This window comes from Mustela nivalis (assembly GCF_964662115.1).
Source record: "Mustela nivalis genome assembly, chromosome: 4".
In the NCBI taxonomy this organism is placed as follows: Eukaryota; Metazoa; Chordata; class Mammalia; order Carnivora; family Mustelidae; genus Mustela; species Mustela nivalis.
In genome coordinates this window covers 5821389-5845193 of record NC_139023.1, presented here as the reverse complement: position 1 = coordinate 5845193, position 23805 = coordinate 5821389, and the positions used below count along the sequence as shown (strand labels likewise).

The following is a 23805-nucleotide window of genomic DNA, read 5'->3' as shown; positions in this document are numbered from 1 at the left end:
TTATGTATAGAAATTGATGTAATCTTAGGAATGACTCAAGTTTCTTAAGTTTTTAATTTTAGCTTCATGAAATTTGACATAGGATAATATCCTAATTTCTAATTTTTCTTTTTCTAAAAATCACAACAAATGAGTGGGCAATCTACTTTCCTAAGTCACTAAGACTACATATTCAAACAGGAAACTAAGAGACATTAAGTATATTTACAATGTGAAGAAAATCCAATGGTGTAGCTGTGTGAAGATCCCAGTTCAACTTATCCAGAATAATTCTCTCCATCCTCAGAATTTCAGATGAAGAACATCCACAGAAACTGTCTCTTGCCAACACCTTCAGTACTGGAATTCTCTGTCCCAAGCAAAGTGGAATGGGGCAGAGTGAAGAGGGAGGAAAAAAAATAAACTAATTTTCAATTTGTGTTCTGGTAAACAGAAAGCAAGTTAATAAATGGAGAAAATTTTTCAAGAAAGAGACAAAACTAAATTTTGAAGGAAAATATTTACCTCATCCTCCTCCACAGTCTTGGCAGCTAGGAAAAAACAACTGATTGCAATACAACTCAAGTATTTTGGATGGGCCTAAAATTTCGAAGAAGGAAAAAAGCAACTTCAGTGATTTTCAAAAAATTAGAGTTTATTTTTTAAACTAGCTATGCATGTGAGACAAATACGGATACAATTCCAAGGAATAATCAATCTGATTCCCACCTATTGCTTTCTAAGACCAGAGCTAACTTTTAACTTCACAAGCCTAGCCATAATCATATTCTATGAAAATACTAAGATACTACATTGTTCAAAGTTCAACCAATGCTAGTTAGCCAAAGTTAAATTTCCATCTAGCAGAGAAGAGCTTAATTTTAGAAGACAACTTATTTAATAAATAAAATTCCAAAAATTAAAGATCTCTTTGTACATGTGTGTGTTCTGTAAGCTAGTTTTACTCTCTTTAACTGTCACACCAGTAATATTAACATACTAGATGTTAGGGGAATTAAAGAGAAAGAATATAAAGAAAAAAACTATAAATTTATTCCCGATGCTTTATAAAAACCTACAGGGTGATAGCGGGGCAGTAGAAATTTTCTCATTAAGTGTCCACAAAAACAAGTACATATTCAAGTTCTATGGTGAGAACGAAAGGCTCCTACATTCCTACAGAATCAATCAGCAGGAGGAAGTAACTTTCTCAAGAGTCTGACATGCATAGGAGGACTTGAATTTGCCTATTTTCCTTATCTAAGATAAGGCAGGAATACTTTCTACCTTATTGGTAGAATAAGGGTTTGCCAAACCCAGAATCAGAATCCAGTTTTAAGTAAACAGATCAATTGACTCCAATTACATTAACTGATACAGAGGTAAGTTACATAACACACAAAAAAACCCCCGTTTCGATTATTTACTTTATACTTAAATATTACATTCTTGTGAAATCAGGGAACCCCTCTGATGACCTGATGTGGCCCTGATTAATTAACTTATTTAATAAACACACCAGTGACCACTGCGCCTCAGTGTTAAGTGGCATACTGTGTAGGAACCTTCTAGTTCTCTGCCTATATGAAAAATAAAAGCTGGTTCAATACTGTCAATATTTTTATAATTATTAATAGTAATCGGACATTATGGTTTAGAAAGTACTTCCAAAAATACTGTCATGTCTATTATGTCTCCGAAGTTAAGGGACACCACATGAGTGATTTCTGTAGCTAACAGTTCCAGGATCCCTGATTTCCCCAAGTATACAAGAGGGCAAATGCCTGAGGTCATCAGAGTTCACTACAAAGAAGAGCCCAACTGTTAACAACTCACTCACGGTAGGTAATGCAACTAAATCAAGGGCACCAGAGTAAAAGAATCCCAATAGCAAGTGTGTGTGTGTGGTTTTTTTTTAAACAAAGAGTAGTTCTAATTCCTGGATGTACATCAAGTCATTTGTGCAGTTTGTTTTTGCTTCTTTAAATACAGACATTCAGATCTTACCAACTAGAGATTCAGTAGCTCTGGCGCTGGGCTCAGGGTGCAAAACTTTTATTCAAGAGCTACATAGCATTTCCCTCTGCATAGCTAGGACTGAGGATCTAGACACTGCTGCAGCCTTGTATGGTCCGCTTTAAGACCCTTTATTTAAACTATGAATACACTTTAGGTATTGTTTCAATATAGATTAACCATTTAATTAAGAGAATTTTAGGCTAATAACATGACAGGACCCATTAAATAAGAAATACAAAAAAATGAGATACGTGGCAATTTTCTATCTGATCCAGAAACTTCCCCAAATCTGTTTAAACTGTTTAATAAGGTAAGAATCTCTTCTATGACAGCAAATACAAGAAGGTCATTAATAATTTGTGAAGAACCTAGAAACTAAGAAAGGACACTAAGCCTAAACTCATCTTTCTCTGCAAAAGGAAGGTCAGCTATAGTCAGAGGATTGGGGGGGGGGGGGGGGGCTTGATAGTGAGATGAACTCTGCCATGTCAGAGAACATAAATTTCAGGCAATTACTATCATTATAACTAGGGTTCTTTAAGTCTCTTAAGAATACAAGTGTGAAACATAAGAGATTAACTGAGTGGCCATCCAAATTCTTCCACTCCATAATTCTTTTACTTCTATTTTTCACGCCTAGTAACAAATGAATTCCCAGTTCTCCCAGCACACATATTCTTAGGAATACAAATGACAACAAACAAACTGTTTTTCTACTTTTTCATGCCTTGCCATTAAAAAAATGCTAATTTTCTGATTTAAATCCATTGAGAGTCTACTATGAATAATTTCACATAATATAACCAATGCTATACCAATAAAAACCATATAAAACTTATTCATATTTTTTTGTATGTTGTTCATGCTGTTGTTACTAATGCTGTTATTCAACAAAAATATACCAAACTTATTTTATGCTCAGTTCATTTTATTATACTCCAAATGTATGCCCCTGGAAATTATTTATATATTTCAAAAAAACAACAGTGTAAATATTCAATAACTAAGTAGTGGCAGAAAAAAATGTGTAAAAGGCTTATTATACTTTTCTAGTCTAGTTCACAACTAACATCTAGAGTATACCACGTGTTAAAAGATGACTAAACTGATATATGGTTTGTATTAAAATCAGGAAATCAAAAACTTCACAGATTAAGTATATGTTATGAATACTGGTAGCAAAAAATAATTATAGAATATGATTCAAAACAAATTCTAAAAATTTACAGCAATAATAGAAAACATCTTGCCTTCTTATAGGGACACAGATCTTGTCCAAGAAGGTTTTTCACTCCTTGTCACTTTCTAGAATGTTTACTACTTGCCCCTGGTTTAGTACATAAACCCTCAAACAAGAGGTTGTGTTTAAGTGTATCCTAAAATATTTACCTTTACAGTAGCTAAAAACCTGTCCAAAAGACTGCTAGCCAGAGCAAATGTTTCTGGGTAAAGGTTGAATTGGTACTTGAGTTTGGCCAGCCACTGAATCACTTCATCTCTCTGGGATGGAGAAACATTCTACAAGGGAACAATTAAAAGATAAAATAAAAATAAAAAAGAACAAGTGAAGCTCCAAGTTATCAAGAATGAATTTTCTCTTAAAAGGTTAGCAAATGCTATGGAATACGTTTATATGTTAAAAATGTTTTTAAGTTTACTCAAAATCTATCAAACTTAAGATGAACAAAGATAAAACTTTATGTACTGGTCAAAACAATTTATCAATATCCAATAGCCTCTTCCTGTTTATTAAATAAAATCTTCACAATGTCATCTCACCATATACCTATATTTTATTTATTTATTTATTAAGATTCTGTTTATTTATTTGACAGAAAAAGACACAGTGAGAGAAGGAACACAAGCCATGGAAGAGGGAGAGGGAGAAGCAGGCTTCCCAGAGCAGGGAGCCCAATGTGGGCCTCGATCCCAAGACCCTGGGATCATGACCTGAGCTGAAGGCAGACGCCTAACAACTGAGCCACCCAGGCATCCTCAACTTATATTTTAATTAAACTAAGGTGTTCAGGGAATATAATACTTTAAAGGTTAGGTAACACTATTATCAACTGATAGTAGTTTTGGAATTAAGTTTCCCAATTCTAGAAAGAGGAAAATATAAGTGAATTTCTTTCTAAGGCAGCAAATAGCCATTAAACCATCTTAGAAAATGTAAATGGAGTATGGTAGTAGAATGACAGCCCATTAAAAACAAAAGTGAAGTCAATAGGAATAAATTAAAGATATCAGGGACAACAGCTGAATTATATACTCAAAGATCATGGGAGAATACTCAAGGGGAAATTCACCTGAACTAATTTACCAATGGAGAGATTATTATACAAACATATAACATCATTGCTTCCTACATACTATTTTAAACTGCTGAGTACAGGCTTAATTTTTAGAAGGTACACACTTTAAAGCAGTAATGACTTAGCTCTCTTTACTCTTGAATTTTGCAGGCACCACAAAAAACAACAAAATACAACAAACGTAGTAATAATCTACTTATAGTAAACACAACAGAGTACAGAAATGACTCTGTGATTAGTGGAAAGAAGTATTTTCAGTAAGTGAGGGTTCTAGACAGGTAAAGGTTTAAACCAAGCACTGTATCTTTTTAATTACAACCATTTCAGATGGAAAGCCTTCCTGAGAAAGCCAAGAGGCCATGGCTTAAACCTCTTTCCTGATTACTCTGGGTCAATTTTATGAAATCAATTCTTATATCATAGAGAGATACATCAGGATCTATAAAAGCAGGGTGGGCTGCATATCTTAATGTATCTCCCCAAACAGATATTACAGTTGGAATTTCTTCTCTCCTTCCTCTTGGCTTTCTTTTGTGTTGTGAGAACTACAAGACTTCGTGCTCATTATAATCTCTGCAATTGCACTGGCAAGCTAATTTCTCATTTTTTCCCCTTCCTCTGTCACTTTTCACTTTGGCACAACACAGTAAAGTGTTACTTAACGTTGGCCAGACCAACTAATTACACATATCATTTTTACACGTAGCTCTAAACTCAGTTAAAACTGGTATTTCAGAAGGTTAACTGCCACATATCCACGTTCCAGTCAATTTCTTTTGTCCAATAAAGACTGACCCTAGACTACTGCACAAGAAATACTGACAAGAAATTGAGATTAAAAAAATGGTTTACAACCTCTTACTATCTCACCACCAAGCTGGTGTTAAAACTATGAACAATAATCTAAAAATATCTGACAGTCAAAACAATTCAGTTCATATTACTATTCAGTGCCCATCGTGCGACAGGTGCTGGGAATACAATGATGAATTAAAAAACTCCGTTTAAACTTCTAAACTTAAAGTCTCACGGGGAGGCAAACAATCAGAAAATGTCAATCCCCCATGTTTAGTGTAACAGAAAGGCACGCGGAGGGTGCGAAGGGCACACCCTGGAAGGGCGCTCAGTCCCCTGTGGAAGGAGAGTGAAAGCTTCTTACAGGAGGTAGCGATGAACGTGTACCTTACAGTGAGGAGAGGATGTGATCATTTTCACGTCATGGGAAAAGATCTATTTTTTTAAGCCTGTGAAAAACTTTAAAAAACAGGAATCATGTCAACCTGGAGGCAATCACTTATTGTCAAGCTCTTCTTTTTTTTTTTTTTTTTAAAGATTTTTATTTATTTACTTGATAGAGAGAGATCACAAGTAGGCAGAGAGGCAGGCAGAGAGAGAGGGGGAAGCAGGCTCCCTGCCGAGCAGAGAGCCCGATGCGGGGCCCGATCCCAGGACCCTGAGATCATGACCTGAGCCGAAGGCAGAGGCCCAAACCACTGAGCCACCCAGGCGCCCCTTGTCAAGCTCTTCTGACTCTCAAGTAAAATCAAGGTGGGTAAGAAAGATGCCAGAAACGGATACTTGGAGAATCAATGTAGAATCCCAGTGATCGAGACGAAAACACAGGCAGCTCACTAAACTGAAGCTGTGGGCGTGACAGGTTCTGGGTGCGGACAGCAGCAAGGGAATTTATGTCCTGCACAGACTGCTGTCCGACAGGACAGAGGAACAGAGGAAACCGGAGTTGGGCAATTAGAGCAGGGGCTAAATTCTCTCTCTCGAACTGGTGGCCAATTCTAGCCTGAAGCTGCGGCTTCCTGAGAAAGGTGGCAGGAAGCAAACACAGACCGACAACTAGGGCCACCGTCAAAGAGCTGTTACTGGTCCTTGCTTCTGGAATATATCATTTTCCACAGAGCCCTGAGCTGCTGCCCCCGGATCCAGCTCTGAACTAGGGGCTCCGAAAGGTCCCCGGGAAGGGCATGAAGGCAGTCACGGGATTTCCAGAGGAGCTCAGCATTCAAGAGAAATTAGATTCCTACCTAGAAGAGCTTTTATCCAAAATGCCAAAACAAACAGAAAAGTAATGTTAAGCGAGACACTGAAAACAAATCAGTGTAAGGAAATGCATTTGCACAGGGGGCAAAAGACGGTCACAGAGTCCGATAAACCTGGGGAGGCCGGAGGGAGGTGAAAGAACAATGGGCCAGAGCAGCCGTGAGCAACAAGATCATCAACTGCACCTTCAGCTCAGAGATGCATACAATGGGGACAGAGGAGAAAAAGATCCCTGAGTGACAAAATTATATATAATGTACCTATTTGGTGTCTGACATTAAATAATAAACATGTAATTGTAAGAAGTGCCACAGAAGATGGACGCGATGTGCTTGCTGTGAGAGTACGTAACACAGGGAACAGACGTGCAGAGATTTCCATATCATGGTTATAACTAAATGATCCAACTTCTAGAAAGCACATGGAATGCAAAAGGCACTCAAATACTAGTTTTGTTCTTTCCTACTTCTAAAAATACCTGATGCTCTAATGATGCCAGAAAAAAACAAATTTACAAAATACTACATACAAATAATTATTTTAAAACAATTATAATACAACTAGTTATGAAAGAGATCATGACAAATCTTTGGACTTTATACCTTATACTGAAATACAGGAATAGGGCCAAGAAAGCATTCCCGCATGACTAGTAAAATCATCACTAGTCAAAACTAGTAAGAACAACAAAAACCCACAAAAGGTTAACAGTTTAAAAGTCACTCTTAGGGAAATCATACTAAGATCACTTTTTCAAATCAATTCAAACATGTACTCAACAGTAGTATCATCAGGGCAGCTTTACAAAAATGAAGTTCTGTGTCTAAGTAATCCAAATCAAAAGGCAGGCCCAGGGGAAAGAAAGGAAAGCAGAACCGCCTGCCCCCCTAGATGGTATGTCCTGGACAAGGACTCGGTTTCCTTTTACATGGATTCCTCAAATAGGGTTAAGCCAGTTCAGAAGCTGAACAACTAACTAATCCCCAAGAGAGTTTGGAATGGATTGATTCAAGCTGGTAAAACACAGGGTTTTGTATTTCACAAGCTACTATTCTGGTCATTTAAAATACAAATACTCTCCAGCTTTAAACTCTTCAAGGCTCACCATTACCTAGAACAAGTACAAGCCCCGAGGTGTGGCGTACAAATCCCTATGACCCACTTCTCCAGCCTCACTTATCTTCCATCACTTTCTACCTTAAAATTCATACTGTGAGAACAGCACTTGCATTTATGGTCTTCCTTGCTCCTCCTGTGCTATGTTATTACATCACTTCTCTTCTGTTCATACTGCTCCCCCTGGTTGGTACACACCCCCCTCTCTTGTTACCTACCTTATTATTTATCCTTCAAGAGCTATTTCAACGGTCACTCCTCACCACACTTTTCCTAATAACTCTAGTTGGGCTAAGTACCTTCCTGTGCTCCCACAGCCTCTCGTCACACCTGTAAAGTTCAACATTTAAAAAAAAAAATTACATTTCTGCTTTTGGGTGTGATAGAGTAGGCAGCAACCTACACAACAGCTGAGAACTAGAAAATCCACTGACCACCACCACCACCACCACCACCACTTGTTTTGAAGTCATCAAAACTGCTAGGACAACCAGGCTTTGCAGAACCAAGAGTCTGGAAAAGAGGTACAACTATCCCCCGATTTCAAAAGTCCAGGTTACGTCACTTAGCTTTAACTAAAAACCTACCTCAGTACCTGAAAAATTCCAAAGATTTTCACTTACATGAGAAAAGGCAAAAAGTAAGAACAGCCTTCGGCATTCATTCCACAGCAGACAGTTAGAGACAGTGACGCACCCAGAGCAGCAAAATGGTACCGCCGCCTCCGTCCCCCAATCCACACTCAGCACCTCAGCCACCAAACTTTGAACTGTGTCTGTGAGCACCCACCAGGCCTTTATCTTGATTTATTCTGCCCATCTGTTAGCAAGATGTGTCCTAAGATATCAGAAAAGCCAAACCGAGGGGTCTGGAACACTCAAAAAATTGCCCTTATAAACTAATGGTAACTGCTTCTTTGCCTTATAGCATCTCAGCTCAAACAAGTTTCCACAGCAATGCTCTACTTGCAAACACTGGGGAACCTGGAACTGAAGTGGTCAACTAGAGGAAATAGCGGCTTTTCCTTTAGGGCATTTGCCCACTCTCTTGAGTATGGCCAGAGGCTCAAGAGGCTGAGAGGAAGGAAGCCTACAGAGCTTCTGAGACTTTTATGGGTGGAGAGACAAAATTTGGAGCCTTAGGAGCCAAATGGGGAGAGGAAGGGTCAGAAAACCGAATGTGACACTCAGCTGATTTTCCCCTTAATTTTCTGAATGACATTCTGAAGCTGGGAAGGACAAGGAAGTAAGAAGCTAACCCAGAGCCTCTGAAAAGCAAGAGTGAGCTCGGCACCCTTTAGCACCCTCCCAAGTGCTCAGGTGAGATCCCTGACTGTACTCTGGGAGTGGGGCACACCAGGGGCAGAAGCAGCCATACCCAACTGCAGCCCAGACGCCAAGCAGCACGATCCCTCAGCGGGTTCAAGTGATTAATCTCCTACTCAGTCACCTACCAAAGGCCAGACTGAACCCTTCCACAGCAAGATGACATCTAGAACCTTCACAATTTTTCATAATGTTCAGCATTCAATTAAAAATTACTGGGCATGCTAAATAGTATGCTAGGTAAAGTCAGTCAATCAGAGAAAGACAAACACGGTGTGATTTCACTTACACATGAATTTAAGAAACAAATGAACAAAGGCGGAAAAATGAGACACAAACCAAGAAAAGGACTCTCAGTTACAGAGAACTGATGGTCACCAGGGGCGAGCCTGGCGCGGAGACGGGGGAGAGAGATGAAGGGAGCAAGAGAGCAACAAAAAGACCTAAATCTTTGAATTATCAGAAAAGGACTTAATATACAATAAAGGAAAAGTGGGAAAAGAGATGAAAAAATGAATTTCACTAGAGAAATGATAGCTATTAAAAACATCTAAAAGAAAATTCCAGAACTGAAAAATATCATAACTGAAATTAAGAACCCAGTATGTGGATCCAACAAATCAGACATGGTTGGACAATTATGCTTTGAGGAAAACTTAGTTTTTAATGTATATATTAAAATACAACAGGGGCACCTGAGTGGCTCAGTCGGTTAAGCATCTGCCTTCGGCTCAGTCATGATCCCAGGGTCCTGGGATGGAGCCCCACACTGCGCTCCCTGCTCAGTGAGGAACCTGCTGACTCTGCCTCTCCCCCTGCTCCTCGGCTTGTGCTCTCTCTCAGATAAACAACATCTTTAAAGAAATAAGATAAAAGAACAAGTGGAAAGTCATTTAAGCATCTACCTCAGAATAAAAAACAGCAAATTACACAAAGTAAACAGAAGCAGATAAGAACAAATAAGAAAAAAATGTACAAGAGGGAAAATCAACAGAACTAAAAGGCTTATCAACAGATTCCTAGAAAGACTGATCAAGAAAGAAAACACGTATCACCAACTAAGGAAATGGAAAAGGGAACATCAGTATGAACCCTTCTGATATTAAAAAGGTATCATAAATAACTTTACACAAATAATTCACAATTTAGATGAAATAAATTCCTTGGGGGGGGGAAATAATTTACCGAAACTGAAATAAGATTTAAATGAAGACCTGATCAGTGTCACATTTACCAAAGAAAATGAATTATTAAACACTTTCCCACAAATAAATCTCTAGGCTCCCAGTGGAATCTTCCTACACTTTAGAAATAACAACCCAAACAGAGAGTACTTTTTAAAAAAGCAGAACACTTCCTAATTCATTTTAAAAGCCAGCATACTTTATTATGAAACTTGACAAAACCAATCTCACCCATGAACATAAATGCAAAAACCCTAAGCAAAATGTTAACAAAATCCAATGATGTAAAAAAAAATTTAACACTTATTTATAAAAAAAAATCTCTTGACAAATTAAGGCAGATAATCTTCTTAATCTCATAATGATAAGAAATATATAACAAATTTTATACTTCATGGTGAAACACTAAAAACTTTCCCCTCAAACTAAAACTGAGATAAGGACATCTGTTGCCACTGTTTACATTCAGTGGGGTTCTGGAGGCCTGAGCGAATTCTACAAAACAAAAATAAAAAGTATTAAGAACTGGATAGGAAGAAATAAAACCATGATTATTCACAGTTAACATGTCTATATATAATATACAGAAACCCCAAAAGACTCTGGAAGCAAATTTAATATAGTCAATATATAAAAATCCATTTTATTTCCATATACCAGTGTATAGAAACATACTTAAATGAAAAATCTAAAATACCATTTGTAACAGCCTCAACAAGACTCAAATATCTAGGAATAAACCTAAACTACCAAATATTATTAAATGAAACTGAAGATCGGGGCTCCTAGGTGGCTCAGTTAAGTGTCTGACTCTTGATTCTGGCTCAGGTTATGATCTTAGGGTTGTGGGATCAAGCCCCACACTGGGCTCCAAACTCAGCAGAGAGACTACTTATTCCTCTCCCTTTCTCAAATGAATACATAAAACATTAAAAAAAAAAAAAAAAAAAAGGACATTTAAGACCAATTTAAAGAAAATGAAGCAACAGTCTATGTTCTGAATTGGAAGACTCCTATTATAAACATGTCAATTCTCCCCTAAATTAACAGATTCAATAATCCCTTCAATTTTTTTAATTGACAAGTATATTTTTAAATATATATAGAAAAACAAAGAGTTAAGAAAAGCCAAAATAATCTTGAGAAAAAAAAAACAAACCAAAGTTTATGCCACCAAACACTTATTATAATGCTGTAATAATTACTGCAACATGGTATTTAAAGAACAGCAAATGGGCCAATGGCAAGAGGCAAGAAACAGACAAATACATTCACAGGTTTATAGTAGTCACTTCATTTATAACAAAACTGCAGGGAAATAGGAAAAAGTACCTTTTTAATAAATGGTGGCAGGTCCCTATGGAATAAATGATGGACTCCTACACTTCACACTATACCCCACCCCACCCAAAACCCCCACTAGAATGTAGATCTAAATGTGAAGGGTAAAACAATCAACTCTGCAGAAAGAAAATCCAAGAGAGTATCTTCGTTACATTGGAACAGACAAACATTCCTTTAAGAAAGGAAAAAAATTTCAATAACTTGGTCATTAAAAATAAAGGACTTCTATTGATCAAAGGTCAACCCAAAGAGAGTTGAAGGCATCTGTAATACAGTCTGCAAAAGAAAGAGAACTCTTACAAAACAATTAACAAGACAACTCAGTAGAAACCCAGACAAAGATCTGAATAGACATTGCATCAAAAAAGTAAATCTAATGGCCAAAAACACATGAAAAGCTGAGCTTCATTAATTATTAAAAAAAAAAAAGCAAATTAAACTCAATGTGATACTATAATACACTTACCAGAATAACGAAAATGAAAAGACAATAACCAAGGGTTGACAAGGATATAGAGTAACTTGGGATTTTCATACTCTGCTAGAGGGGGTCAAAACAAAACAAAAAAACCTCACAAAAAATGGGATATAACACAACATAACAACTTTGGGACAACTGATGGTTATCTACTAAAACTGATATACACATATCTAGGTTCTACCAATTCCATCCCTAAAAATACATTAAAAAAAATACACATATGTTCACTGAGACATGCACAAGAAGAGGACACTAATGACCATCAACAGAAGAGATAAATTCAAAGAATTATACATGGCAGTGAGAATAAATTATGGCCACATGAAATAACACAGATGAATCTTACATAAAAAAATACTGAACAAGAGGCCAGTACATACTCTATGATTCCATATACATGTATGAAATTCAAAACCAGGAAACTAATCTGTGATATTAGGACTGTTTTTTTTTTTTTTTTTTTTGGGGTTGGGAAGCAGACGGTAGTCACTACAAGAGGACAGAAGGGGTCTTCTAAGTGCCAGGGAAGTGGTGTATTTTACACCTGTACAGTTACAATCTGTGTACTTTTCTGTACATTATACTTCAAGAAACTGCTTAAAGGAAAGAAAAAAGAGAAACCAACCTGCAGGGTAATATTTATTTATTTACCAAATTCACAGATTATACAAGAATGACAGAAAATCAACAGATTAGATGACAATTATAATTTTAAAGCCAGAAAAGTGGATCAGAATCAACCATTTTTAAATTAGAAATAAATAACACCACACTTAGGTCAAAAATTAAAATCTATATCTAGCACAGAGGAAAATTTGCTTCAAAACTAAACTAGTTCAGTAAGTCAGTATGACACTGCTGCCAGAACAATAAAATTTAGGGCTAGCTGAATGAAATCATCAAGCGAAGATAAAGTGAGGTAACAGTTTCACTTCACTGCTCATTAATGACTACAAATGAAATGTCACAACTTTAAGAAACACACTGAATGAGTGTATCTGGAGTGGTAAACTCTTGTCAAATAATGGTTAAAAAAACACAGGATGTTCAATCAGGCAAAGAGGACTTTGTGGACTTACCACATCTTTACATAGATAAAGGGCTGCCATTTAAAATAAACAGATGTATTCTGTATTGCTCCAGTGGACAAAACTAGAACTACTAAGTGGCCACTAGAAAGAAGCAGTTTGCAGGTGCAATGTAGGAAAATCTTTCCAATAATTTATAGTTTTCCCACAGTAGACCGGACAAAGTATCCAAAGCAGAGAATAACTTTTCCGAGATGTCAGAAGAACGTTACTACTATGTGGTTAGAGTAAATCAGTGTCTCTCAAACCTAATGCATATTAATAAAACCATGAAACTTCTTAAAACACCAATTTCCACTACTGCTACCACAAGCCCAGTAGGTCTAGATAAGGCCTGGAACCTCTGTAAGAGCGGGCGATTCTGACGCACTCAGCAGCCTCGCGGCTCAAGATCCTGTATTCAGAAACCACATAATTATATGGCCTTTAAGACTCCTTACAGTGTCAAAATCCTAATGAAAAGCTTTTTAATAGCTTGAAGCAGTTTAATCTTTGCATATCAAAAGCACATTAGCAAAATAGAGAATATATGAAAGTGCATGTCACTTTGACCAGTCTTCCAATTTTTTCTCCCAAATTCATGTAACCAAATTATTGTGTACTTGAAAATACAATTATTATATAAAAGAACTTCTCTAACCTGGGCTAGTTATAAAGAAATGGTAATGCTCATTTTACAGATGTTTACTGAAGTCTATTTTATGCCAATAAACAAAAATGACACAACTCAACCCCAAGGGAACTCACAATCAAATCATCAGGAAATCCTAATACTGCATACTATCACAAAGCAACTAAAGAGTGCTGTGGGAGCACACAGAAGGGGAGTGATGGGTACATAATGTTCTTGTAGGACCACGCTGTCCTAAACTTGAGGATAGGGGATGCAAATTAAAGGAGAACTTTGAGAGAATGATCCAGAGACAGAGCTTAGGTAGAAAAAAGACAGAAAAGGAAACTGAAGGAAAAAAGCATAAAAGAAACCTTTATAATATTTTATTTTTCCATTTTTACCAGCACTCAAAAAATATTAGAAAAGCTGGAAAAGTATGTTTATGGCTTAATGACAAGACTGTGTTTCTTTTCTGCAAGGAATCAAGGAGGGTAATCATGGTTAGAAGCAATAGTGGGAAGAGAACTCGAAAAGCCAGTCCCTAAGAGAGGGGCAGAACAAAATCAGGAAATTAGAACTAAATAGACAAGTGTCCCTGGGGGTTACTACAGCAAGCAGCTGAGCTCCTACAGCTCTTAACTCTCACCCCAGTCTTCACCCCTATCCCCATCTGAATAAGCCCACCCACATTTTATAAGAATTGACTTTGGCTTCCACTTGATATTACTATAGGCAAATCCTTAAATGGTTCCCTCTCCAAAGTTCTAACACTGTTCTATTCTCTGGTATTACCTCAGTAATACTTGTTAAATCACCTACAGATATAGGCCAGATTAAATGATAATAGAGCAATACACTATAATCTTGGTAGAATATCATGTTCAAAGACTATGTTGTAGAAGAGTATTATCACTGGTTACACGCTGACTCTAGGAGACAGCAGAAGGAAGAAGTGGTTCTAAAGCCAGCTGTATTAAAGCTTTGAGGCTTACCAGAAAGTCAGAACGTAAAGGCAGGAATTTCTATTTTTCTCACTGATGTATGCCCAAATGCTAGAAGTACTCAGCATGTAGTAGATACTTAATGAACATTTACTGAATGACTGAATTCCCAAGTATCTAAAAAAATCAAACACACACACACAAATAAAATCTGAAAAACAAAGTACAATGGGAAGAGAACTACATCAAGTTCAAATTACACTTCTACTATTCACATCTTGAGCAAAGATGGACTGCTGCCTATTTCAAAGACTACACTAAGAGAGTAAATGTGACAGAATATGGAGATGCCCCTAGCTTGAAAGATACTCACCCAGGTTAACTAATTTTCAATCTGCTAAACAACAAATAAGTAACAGTAAATGCAAAACAGATTTCTTCAGCTTGTGAGAAAGGATGACAGAAGTAGGTTAGTAGAAAATGCATACAGATTTTAATAACCTAAACAAAGGTTAACCTAAACCAAAGGAGGAACTAAGATATTTGCTATTCATTTACCTAAAAATCAAAAATCCAAATTTTCTTGGCCACTATTCTTTATCCCAAGCACAGTGCTAAGTACTAGTGATAAAAAGAGCTTATACAATAAGCTTTAGGAGTGCATAAACTTCATAGTTATTTGTCAAAAATAACAGAATTAAATGATAGAAGCATAAAAATTTCTAAAAGAAAAGGCATTTAGCTAACAGTAACAGAGAGGTAAGATGACTATTTCCCTACAAATATCCAACATTAGCATTACCTTAGTAGCTACTTGAACTCCTTATAATTATCCAAGAAATACACAACAATTTGTTTACTAAAGATAATTTCAGCCTCCATAGCTAACTATATGCCTAGAAATAAAGAAAGCTTACTACTGTTAGTACTGGACTACAAAGAGAACGTATCTTCCTAAATCTGTAACTCAGAAAACAAAACAAGCAAATAAAAACAAAAAAGTCATTTTTGTCCTGTTTCAAAATAAAACAAGGGGAGGTTTCCCCAATAAAGAACAGAGCACATCCTTTAATGATACAGAGTTCTCCCATGCTGTGTCAAGACACCAAGATACCAGAACTTTGTGACAGTACACTTACTGCTAAAAGAAGTCACCTATCTGGAGTGATGAGAAAAATCCTTACCTGATTTGTAGGCATTTTCGGCACATTCACTTTCCACATCTGGGCTTCCCTAGAGATTGCCTTTTCCAACAGGAAAGACAATCTCTGGTTTTCCAAAGGCCCTGGAAACTTCATGATATCCTTTGGATCTGCCTGCCTCCCAGCTTGTTGTAGCTACCTATAAAATCAAATATAAAACAATGCTTTTTCTTTCATTATAAAATACATGTAGCACTGTATAAATATGTTGGTTCTTATTAAGCAATTCATAAAACAAAATAAGAATGTTATGAGGCAGGAGAGGATTTTACAGCTCTTTAAAATATCATATATTAAAATGTTACAGTAATAATCAGTTACCTAAACATATTCACTTTAAATTTGAAACTAGGTCATAAAGAAAATAAAAACATGACCATATAATTGATAGAACCAATAAACTCCAATGAAAATATATTATTGTGTCTCAAATTGTGTCAACAAATCTTAAATTGTGGGCTTTTTATACAAGCAATTCTTAATAATTGTCCCAAATATCCCTCTTAAAAATCTAATCAGATAAGGGCTATTAACCTTTTTCTTCATTAAAAAAGTTATATCCATTACATTAAATCCCACCCATTCCCGTATAATTAGTATGAAACCATCCCCATAAGTATAAAACCATCTTTATTTGTGCTTCCAATATACAGTGTCTACTAGCTACACATATGACCATTTATATTTTAACTGAATAAAGTTAAAATATAATTCTTCAGTCACACTAGCAGCAGCATTTCAAATACTCAATATTACATGTGGTTAGTGGATAATGTATCAGATAGAAATATTCCTTTTCAGCACTGTCACTGCAGAGAAGTTCTACTGGAAAGTGTTGATGTAGAAAACTCAATAATCAGCTGACTGGCCCTCTAAAACGAGCAAGCCTAAGGAGTAACAGTGTAGATCAGTGCAGGCAACTGAAAGTCCAGGAGAGATGCCTTTAGGTTTAGAAAAAGAAAAAAAGAAAGAAAAGAAACTAGAGATTTGAGAAGTACAATCATGTACAGAAAAGTAGATTTAGAAACTGAAGCTATGGCAAGATTCAACCAGATTTGATGAAAGCTAAGGAATTAAAAAGGTAATTGGCTTCAGAAACAAAGATTATGCAAGAAGGTAAATATAATAATATATCACAACACTCACATAGCAGTAATAGTGAAAATACTGAATAGGGACTTCAATAAATAGATTAAAACTGCATTGGGAAGATGGGAGGTGTAAGAAGGTAAAATGAGCACTACATCTTTACATGTCACTGTAGGCAAAACATAAATAATACCTAAAACTGAAATATCAAAAAACAGTAGAGCAAATTATTTGAAAATTATGATCTTAAATACAAGAGAAACAGATAAGCTGGGCGCCTGCGTGGTTCAGTGGGTTAAGCCTTCGGCTCTGGTCCTGATCTCTGGGTGCTGGGATCAAGCCCTTCCCCTGCACTGGGCTCTCTTCTCAGCAGGGAGCCTGCTTCCCCCCCTTCCTTACTTGTGATCTCTCTGTCAAATAAATAAATAAAATCTTTAAAGAGAGAGAGAGAGAAAGAGAAACAGATAAGCACTCAGAGGTTAACCTGTGAGAAAAGCTTAGAAAATCCAGCAACAGAAGAAGGCTCTTCTTCATTATAAACCTCATATAACTATTTCAGTTTTCAACTATGTACCTGTAGTATTCACTTCATATTCGTGAGATTTTCAAAAAAGTAAATATCTAGAATTAACAAAGAAAAGTTCTGATTTTTAAATAAAATTTAAAATTAATTAAAAACAAACAACAAACTGCCCCCTTCACCCCCAACTCCAGGTCCAAGCCCTTTCTTAGTCACACTTCCCATGCTTCACCTACTTGCTACAGAATCTACTGCAGATTACCTCTGGTTAACTGGATACGGATTTTTTTTTTTTTTTTTCATTTTGCTTCTTTGAACTTCTTGAGTTTTTGCACATTTCCTATAACGAGCATTAAGTACCTTTCATACCAAGAAAAAATGGTAAATAACACAGAAGGAAAAGAAATACTACCTAAACCCAAAGGCCCATTTCAAAGGCTAACTTCTTCCAAGAATTCTTGATTCTCTAATCTGGTGTGATTTCTGTCTGAAAGCAGCTTCCCACTATTTTCCCTATGAAATGATAAACATTATGATACTAAAAAGATTACGTACCAATATTATTATTTTTTTTATCACTCACAGAATCCTCATGAAACAGGGACTCAACCAAAGACTGGTTTCAATCCTTGGGGCCAAAACCAAAACAAACCAATCCAAGCCTAAACTCTCTTTCATAAGCCAATTCTCGAAAAGTCTGAAGGTGGCTAGCATGCCCACCAATTCTTCTTTCATAGCTGAAGAACTGCTCAAAATTTCCCCACATGACATGACTTGTGCTCTTCTAAATGCAGTCTAAGATCATTAGCTGCTTTTTTGAGTCCATACTACACTATGAACTCTTAAGGCCTTCTGAGGTACACTGAGGCAAACTCCCTTTCCACGTGCCCCACCATGTACATAGTTTTGGAGCCCCTTTTTGGGGTGGAAAGGGGGACAACCCTGTTCAGGACTATAATTTTTTTTTTTTTAAAGGTCATCTTGTTATATTCCATCTACTGTTACATTCGGCTGAGATGTTCGGATTCCAATTTTGCTGCCTTGGTACTTTTCTCAGATTTTCCATAACTAGATAAATAAACCCACTATAATTTAATCTAAAACAGATGGATATATTAACCTTAGAAATAGAGTGTAAACTAGATGACCATCAGTCAAGAGATCTTTAGGAAAAAGCACCTATATTGGATGGAGATTAAACTTGGTTTATTTATTGGTTCTAAGGTTTTTTCTAACTGAATTTTAGTCTGTAATTCATTAACTCTTGTCAAAACATACCAAATTACTTCAATTCATTAGTTTCACCCAACAGGTGGCTCCTCAGAATCCCTCAGCCTTCTCAGCACACCAAAGGCCGGCTACCCCCGTGATTACTCTTCCCTCAAAATGCTTCCTCTGAAGATAATTTTTAGGAGGGAGGGAGGGAGGGATGGGAACAGACAGAGATAAACAAGACAGAATCATGTAGAGAATAAGAAGGTTCAAGAGATTCCTGTTCTCCAATTTTCTACAGTTAAGACCCTAAGTAAGATTTTCAAATACTTAGATGCTTAAAAAAAATTTTTTTTAAACAAAGAATCCAGGTCAAAGAAAAAAATCACAAGGAAAATTAGATAATACTTTGAAGTAATGAACAAGGAAACATACCAAAACTTATGGGATGCAAGTAGAGCAAACTATACCTAAAGCAAACCAGAAGAAAAATTAAGAGTGGAAATCAATAAAGGAATAGAAAAATAGAGAAAATCAATGCAATAAAAGTTGGTTCTCTGGAAAGATCAACAAAATTGGCAAACCTCTAGCTACACTGACCAAATAAAAACAGAAAGGATGAAGTACTAAAATGAGGAATAAAAGGAAACATTATCACCTATGTCATAGAAATAAGAGGTATTATAAAGGAATCTTATGAACAAGGGTTTGCAAATAAATTAGACAACTTTGCATGAAATGGACAAACACCTAGAACCACAAATTATCAAAACTGACTTTAAAAAGAAGCAGAAGGGGCGCCTGGGTGGCTCAGTGGGTTAAGCCGCTGCCTTTGGCTCGGGTCATGATCTCGGGGTCCTGGGATCGAGTCCCGCATCGGGCTCTCTGCTCAGCAGGGAGCCTGCTTCTCTCTCTCTCTCTCTCTCTCTCTCTGCCTGCCTCTGCCTACTTGTGATCTCTCTCAGTCAAATAAATAAATAAATAAATAAATCTTTAAAAAAAGGAAGCAGAAAAGCTGAAGAGCCACGTAATAAGAAAATGAATTAGTAAACAACTGTGAGAGAGAAGCCTATGCCCAAGGGATCTCACTAATGAATACTGCATCTATAGAAAAATTAAAATTCTTCACAAACTCTTCCAAAAAGTAGAGGAAGAGCACTTCTCAACTCATTTTATGAGGCCAGTTAAGCAAACAAAGAAAACAGCATTAGAAAACTATGGAGAACATCTCTTCTAAATAAAGATGGAGAATTCCTCAAGAAAATACTAACAAACTGAATCTAGCAACATTAAAAAAAGGATTACATACCATAACTGAGTGGGATTTGCACCAGGAATGCGAAGTTGGTTTAACATTCAAGAAATCAATTAATTTAATATACCATATAAATAACAGAAAATAAATCATTCTTCGCTCACACTAGGGGAATGTAACAAAGGATAAAGAGTTCAAATTTCCTTTATCTTTTAAAAATAAGATATAAATAATCCCAGTGAAAGAAAAAAGGATGGAGAAAATATTTCAGATCAAATCAGACTACAGAAAAATGAAAGTTCAATATGTGATGCTAAAACTCAATCCTCTACTGGAAAGATAAAATGCCAGAAAGGTCAGTATTTGACCAAGTGACATAATGGGAACATGGACAAATTAAAGTAAATGTATCAATGTTAAGTTTATTAAATTTGATAACTTTACTGTGATTCTGTAACAACATCCCTCTTAGAAAATACACACTAAAATCCTTAGGAGTAAAGGGCATATGCCATATACATATATATGAGAGAAAGAACAAATGATAAATATGCAGTGAAATGTTGATGATAGATGATAGTTTCTTTTTGAAATTATATACAAGTTAATCCCCACCCCCCACGGCCGTATTTATGGAAGTGCTTGTATTAGAGATTAGATACCTTTGACACTCCTTTTTGAAATTCTAGTAAGACAGGGCACCTGGGTGGCTCAGTTGGTTTTATTGTCTGCCCAGCTGGGGCATGAGCTCAGGGTGCTGGGATCAGGCCCCAAATCGTCACTGTTGCACTGTTGGGCTCCCTGCTCCGTGGGAGTCTCCTTCTCCCTCTATGCCACCCCCCATATAAATATTAAAATAATTTTTAAATGATTCTAGTAAGACAAATAATGATACAGTGAAGAAAGCATTAGCTTGAGTTTTACTTTTCGTACTGATAATGTACTAGCCTGTTTTCTAATGTGTAAAATAGACTGAGTTAGGTTAATAAAACCGAATAAAATACACTTAAAATATAATTTTACTGTTTTAAATAGTAGACCTTTATAGTTGTATCTTACTACTTCACGCCATTCTCTAGGAACTAAGAAACAGAAGGGCTGTTTTAAATGGCATATTCCACACACTTCTAGCTTTATGACACTTCAACATTTCTCCTGTCAATCTTTCAATTACTTCTGCTTTTTTCTCCGTGTTTATCAAAGAGCTTAATGCATGCATGAACAGTTTTATAAAGTTACTGCACAGCACAAAGTGTATTAGAAATCTACATACAGGGCCTCCTGCTATTCTAAGGAAAAGTACTGCACAGTCTTGGGGAAACACAGAAGTAACTTCATCCATACAGAATTATTACAGCTATTATCACCGTAACCCCAACTCCGTTTATAATTCTGTGCTGGTGCAGACTTCTGGATCTTAGCTCCTATTCTAAAAAGAAGCACTGATTATTGTGACCATCTCCCCGAGTCCATGTGGCTAAGCTAATCAGGAACTACAGGTCCCTTCTCTCCCGGACAGCCGGCTGTCTCTCCCCAGCGCCATCCCGGTCCTCCTCCAGCGGGCACTCCCCTTCCTACAGAGCCGTCCCGTGCAAACGTCTGGGTCTAGTCCCCTGCCTCTGACATCTGTGCTGAGACAGAATTCTACTTTTGCATTTAATCGCTCTGTGAGACTCATCTGGGGACGCGTCTCCTACAAGCCGTGTCCTCCGAGGGCGCGCACTCCCCGGATTCCGCAGGAACGTCTAACCAACAGCGCACACTCCAGCCCACGAAGTCGAAGCAATGCGTGCGCCCCACCGAGCCAGCTCCGGTTCGAGGTGCCCTGCCACCTTCTCCCTTAATCCTGGCGCAACCTCCTGAAGCTGGTATTACCGTGAAGCCGGTTCTGCAGAGAAAGACGCACGCAGAGAAAGGGACCCTCCACTGTCATAGTGTCCACTTCACACGACAGCGACTGTGTATCACGACAGAACGCACACTCGCAGCTTCCGACCTCCACCGAAAACCCGAGCCCCGCTCCGCCCGACCACGAGTCAAACGAGCACGGAAGCGCGGTCACCTGGAACTGGACACCAGCTCCGCCGGCCCTCCCGGCTCGCCGCGACGACTCTGCTCTCCGTCGCGGCTGCGGAACGCGGCCAGAATCGCTCCTCTCTGCTCGCAGATCTGCAACTCTCACCCCGACTCACTCTTCCCGAAGCTCCTCGTCCTCTCCCATGTCATCCACCCCGAACCGTGCGCGGGAGCTGGAGGCCGGGGATGCCACCTCCAAGTTCCCAACAACTGCGCTGCTGGGACGCAGACGACAGGGACAGCCGGACGGCCCGGTCCGCACGCCCGCCACCGGCCCCCAGCCGGCGCCCCCCGGGGGGGGGGGGTCATCGTCTGGCCTCACTCTCCCTCCCCCGCGAAATGAGGCTCCGGACCACCTGCCTCCCACCGCGTCCTCGCGAGGCTCGGGAGCTGCGAGCCACCTCCGGCGTCGCCCGCCAGACAAGCGGCGTCCACAAGGGCCCCCAACAGCCCGCTCCGCTGCCCGGACGCGGACGGACGGAGAACTCAACTCTTCGGCCGGACGCTCAAGGCCTGGCTGCTGTCCACCGCCCCGCACAGACCTTCCCGACGCGGCTGCCCGATCCTCCACGCGCCCGAACGCCTACGGAGGACCCTCGAGCTCCGAGAGGACCGTCCCGCCCTCTTCAGGATCTCGGTGCCTTTACCTCCCCTCCCCCCCTCCGGTTCACCCTCGGGGAAGCGCCCTTCAGGGTGCCACTCGGCGCTCACCTCCGCTCGGCCCCCGGCCTGGGGTAACCGCCCCTCCCCGACCTCCCGCGCGCCCGCGCTGCCCGGCCCGCCCGGCGGCCACTCCGCGGTGCCGCGTAAAGGTCGCCCCCGCTCCCGCGGCCGCCCCGGACTCCGAGGGTGGGGGTGTGGCCCCTTCTTTGTGCGCCGCACGGCCCGCGGGCCCCGAGCGGGCAGCGCGCCGTCGCCGCACCGAAGTTACTCGCGGCCACCGAAACCGGACGACCCGGGCAGGGGCCGAACCGTTCCGGCGCGGAGGGGCGGCCGGCGGTGGCCCCGAAGGCGGCCTTCGGGGTCCGCCTCGGCCACGGAGTGCGGCGCCCGGAGCTTCCCGTCGGGCAGCGCGGGGGGCGGGGGCGGCGGGGGGCGCGAGCGCGGGGCGCCGAGACGCCGCGAGGCCCCCCCCTCACCTTCTCCTCCTCTTCCTCCTCCTCCTCCTCCTCCCCGGCGGAGCTGTAGGCCTCACAGTGGCGATGCGGGGTCATCCGGGGCCACGTTACCACCCCATCTTCCTCAGCGCGCGGCGGCGGGGCGCGCGGGACCAGGACGGCACCGACTGCGGAGGGAGAAGAGGGGGCGCCGGGCCGGGCCGGGCGGGGGCGCGGGCGCGCGAGCGGGACGCACGGCTGCGGCCGGGGGCTCAGCGAATCAGTTCCATGACTCCCCCGGGCCCGCGGCCGCCGCGGCCAGCGCCGGTCCCACTCCTCCCACGGCCGCCGCTAGTGCCCGGGTGGGGAGGGGGTTCCCTCTCGCCATAGGGCGGCGGGGGCCGGGGAGAGGCGGGGGGTGAGGCCGGCTCTGCCCCTGCCCGGGGGAAGCGTCTCCGAGGGGAAATGGTGAAAAGGGGGGAAGGGGGGAAAAAAGGAAAAAAAAGGAAGGGGAAAGGGGGGAAAATAAGAAAAAGCGAGACAGAGGCGCTGCCGCGTCCGCTCGCGGGGAAGGCTGGGGAGGGAGGGGAGGGGAGGAAGAAGTGCCGGCTCCGTCGGCTCCGCCCTCGCGGACCGATTCCTAGACCCGCTCACTCGCTGTAAACAACGCTGAGCGGATCTCCCCCTCCCCCTTTTTTCTTTTCCGTGGCCTTCACCGTCCAAAGAGCGTACAGGGGAGTGCGGCAAGAGGCTGGGCTGTTGGAGACGGGCGGGAGAAGTCTTTCGTACTGGGGTCGAGAAGGGAAGACATTTCCTACAGGCCAACATAACTCAAAGGTGCGCGGTCTCGTTTCCCTGGAAGAAGCGGAAGGGCACAGCGGCCGCTCTCGGTGA

General features: G+C 40.1%; 1 protein-coding gene and 1 long non-coding RNA gene across 2 annotated transcripts in view; both read right to left on the bottom strand.

The window, feature by feature from the left end:
• The window catches only part of CCNI (cyclin I), a 30989-nt gene extending 7216 nt beyond the window's left edge, over positions 1 to 23773 (bottom strand). The window contains 6 exon segments of the mRNA XM_082726996.1: positions 209 to 349; positions 505 to 579; positions 3388 to 3516; positions 15645 to 15746; positions 15748 to 15801; positions 22954 to 23773. Of these exon segments, the coding sequence (XP_082583122.1) occupies positions 209 to 349; positions 505 to 579; positions 3388 to 3516; positions 15645 to 15746; positions 15748 to 15801; positions 22954 to 23028 (576 nt within the window). The 5' untranslated portion in view covers positions 23029 to 23773.
• LOC309862773 lies at positions 12447 to 14609 on the bottom strand. Its single transcript, XR_014310707.1, has 2 exons — positions 14512 to 14609; positions 12447 to 13300 (listed from the first exon to the last, which is right to left on the bottom strand). It is a non-coding gene; the product is annotated as an uncharacterized lncRNA (long non-coding RNA).
• Positions 23774 to 23805: the final 32 nt, after the last annotated feature.